The 1,299-nt window shown below is 31.3% G+C and overlaps 1 protein-coding gene across 1 annotated transcript in view; it reads right to left on the bottom strand.

Annotated features, from left to right (window-relative positions):
• Positions 1–1,299, bottom strand: part of LOC111087424 — a 49,903-nt gene that overhangs the window by 12,243 nt on the left and 36,361 nt on the right. The window contains exon 6 of the mRNA XM_022394020.1: positions 385–457. Coding sequence (XP_022249728.1) covers positions 385–457 — 73 coding nt within the window. The remainder of the gene's footprint in view (positions 1–384; positions 458–1,299) is intronic.

Here is a 1,299-nt window from a genome sequence, read left to right as displayed (position 1 = left end):
AAAAAAAAAAAAAAAAAAGGCATGAGAAAAACATTATTTAACAAACCTTAAGACTTAATAAAAAAATTTTGATATTTTGCGTATGAAAGCATTGTAAGATTTATCGATAATCTGCCAAATTTCGTTAACATTCGCTTACTAATTAAAAAGTTATAGTGTGAAAACTATAACAAGCACAAAATGGTTATGAGGTCAGTCCCAGGTACCAAGCCCGTGCTGAAAGAGTTAATAGCTAATTTCATTAATACAAACAAGAATTAAAACAGTAATGATCAAGTACTTTTAAAGAGGTCATAAACAGGATTTCTTTCCTAAAATTTAACACACATTAGATGCCACAAGAAACTGAAAATAAATAATTAAGAAAGAAGTTAAAGCAGTTACCTCTTTCCCAAACAAGACGTGGATGATGTCAAACTTGTGCCTTGAATCACATTCAGTTTATTCCAAACCTGGCCTTCGCATCCATGTAATTAGACATTTAAAATTTATTTAATCATTACTGACAGTAATGTATCAGCTCAAACAAAACTGTGGTGCAAATAAAAATTCAAACTTTACACCTTTGTATGAATATTTTATCATAATATTTTCATTGTTAACCTTTTCTGTTTTTATTATTTGGACTTTAAAACACTAAGGAAAGATACACATCAAAAAGAACTAAATTACTTGATAATTTTGAGTTACTGTTAATGATTTATCATTTTTAAGTACATACTGATTAACATTGTTTTTATATTGGATTATGGCTTAATTTATTGTTCAATAATTTTGGTTTTACAATTTTAACATAATTATTTACTCTTAACATCCAGTCTGCAAGTCAGAGAGACATGTTTGATAGGTTGATTCCAAAACAAAGCTTTCTGGCAGAGATACAAACTCCTTGTAATATCTGGTATCTAAGTTACTTACCCATACTCCCATCCAAAATACAGTAGTGGTTGCACCTCTTGTACAAGACCTGGTTCCTTGGCTTTATAAAGCTGTATCTTCCATAGCTAAGGAAATCTCATCAAACTTTATTTACCATTGTAAGGTGGCTAAATGCTCTACCTGAACTTTCTGCTATTTTGTCCAACCAACCACTAAACTCTGCATCTTTGTAGCCAAACACTAATGAGAAGCAAGTGACAATTACTCAAACTCAATCCCACTGACTTACAGACTGGATGTCAAGAGTAAATAATCAAACACGTCCCACTGACTTACAGACTGGATGTCAAGAGTAAATAATCAAACATGTCCCACTGACTTACAGACTGGATGTTAAGAGTAAATAATCAAACATTTCCC

Source organism: Limulus polyphemus, unplaced genomic scaffold (assembly GCF_000517525.1).
Source record: "Limulus polyphemus unplaced genomic scaffold, Limulus_polyphemus-2.1.2 Scaffold2141, whole genome shotgun sequence".
NCBI classification, from domain to species: domain Eukaryota; kingdom Metazoa; phylum Arthropoda; class Merostomata; order Xiphosura; family Limulidae; genus Limulus; species Limulus polyphemus.
This window is presented reverse-complemented; position numbering and strand designations above follow the sequence as displayed.